The following is a 1,201-nucleotide window of genomic DNA, read 5'->3' as shown; positions in this document are numbered from 1 at the left end:
AACACCAGTAATACCAATTACTAAAAATAATCGAGCACCATTGTTATCAATAGTGGTACAACGATTTTCTGCGTTTCTTTTAACCGGATTGTTAGCAGCTCTCTATTATTTCGGATTTTAATACGTAGCTTAAATTATTTAGCATCTATTAGAAAAATTAATTATGCATCATTGGCTTCAATTATGGTATTGCGAATTTTTATGATTCGTTTAAAGGAAATAATTCCTTTATTTTCTTTTCAACTTATTTTTATTTCAAACTAGCCGCAAAGGCGGCCAGCTGTCCGCCACGCTAAAGGTTTTCACAAATAAAGTTTTTTAAAACATAGCAGGAAATCTGAAGACTAGTGGACAATTAAAGTGTTCCTGTCCTGCAATTTTGCCTTCATATCCAGTTCTGCTGCAGATGTGTTATAACTCTTGAGGATGTTTGAAGATGTAACTTTGCTATGGTGACCTAAGGCCTATGGAAACCTAACCTATAATATAACTATCAGGTGGAGACTTTTTTTTTTTTAAAAAAAAAGGCCTCAGAAATTGTAAAAGCATACAAAAGTTGCTTTCGAAATCATCATTGGCCAATAGCTGAAAATTACAGCGCAGTTAATAAGATATTTAAGAAACAGCAATAAAATATTCCTATTTCTTCCTAATTTTCCCCTAATAAAATATTAATATTCCTATAACTTCCTATTCTTGTAAAACTTCTTTATAAACAATATTTTTAGTTTTTCCATTTGGTGCGAATAAGTATAAGTTCTTTTCTTCACCAACTCTTGAGCAGCCAACATAAAGCTGTCCATGTGAAAAGCAAGGCTTCTGCAAGTCAAGACCAACGACTTTTAAAGATTGTCCCTGAGATTTATTTATACTCATCGCAAAACTAAGTCGAACAGGAAACTGAAGTCGTTTAAACTGAAATGGATTGTCTGAAGATATGATGGGGATGCGAGGAATAAGCACACTATTTCCTGTTGACTGTCCTGTTATAATCATCGCTTCAATAACATTAGGCATCAATTTTTTCACAATCAATCTTGTTCCATTACACAATGCAGGTGGATCCAAATTTCTTAAAAGCATAATTGGTGCTCCAATTTTCAATTCTAATTTATGTGCAGGCACTCCAGGTGGTTCCAATGAGTTCAAAAATTCTGTCGGATAGTTGACAACTTGATCTATTTCCATGACAGCGTCCATC

General features: G+C 33.7%; 1 protein-coding gene across 1 annotated transcript; it reads right to left on the bottom strand.

The window, feature by feature from the left end:
- Positions 1-690: 690 nt before the first annotated feature.
- On the bottom strand, positions 691-1,200 carry LOC122268855 (ATP-dependent DNA helicase PIF6-like). The gene has a single exon (XM_043039466.2). It carries the CDS (start codon positions 1,198-1,200, stop codon positions 691-693), a length of 510 nt encoding a protein of 169 aa, XP_042895400.1.
- Between the last annotated feature and the right edge of the window lies 1 nt (position 1,201).

This window comes from Parasteatoda tepidariorum, chromosome 7 (genome assembly GCF_043381705.1).
Source record: "Parasteatoda tepidariorum isolate YZ-2023 chromosome 7, CAS_Ptep_4.0, whole genome shotgun sequence".
In the NCBI taxonomy this organism is placed as follows: domain Eukaryota; kingdom Metazoa; phylum Arthropoda; class Arachnida; order Araneae; family Theridiidae; genus Parasteatoda; species Parasteatoda tepidariorum.
The sequence above is the reverse complement of the archived record's forward strand: the minus strand, read 5'-3'. Positions and strand labels throughout refer to the sequence as shown.

Bases quoted from the DNA above. Each gene is read 5' to 3' on its own strand.
- LOC122268855 (XM_043039466.2), bottom strand. From the start codon at position 1,200: ATGGACGCTGTCATGGAAATAGATCAAGTTGTCAACTATCCGACAGAA.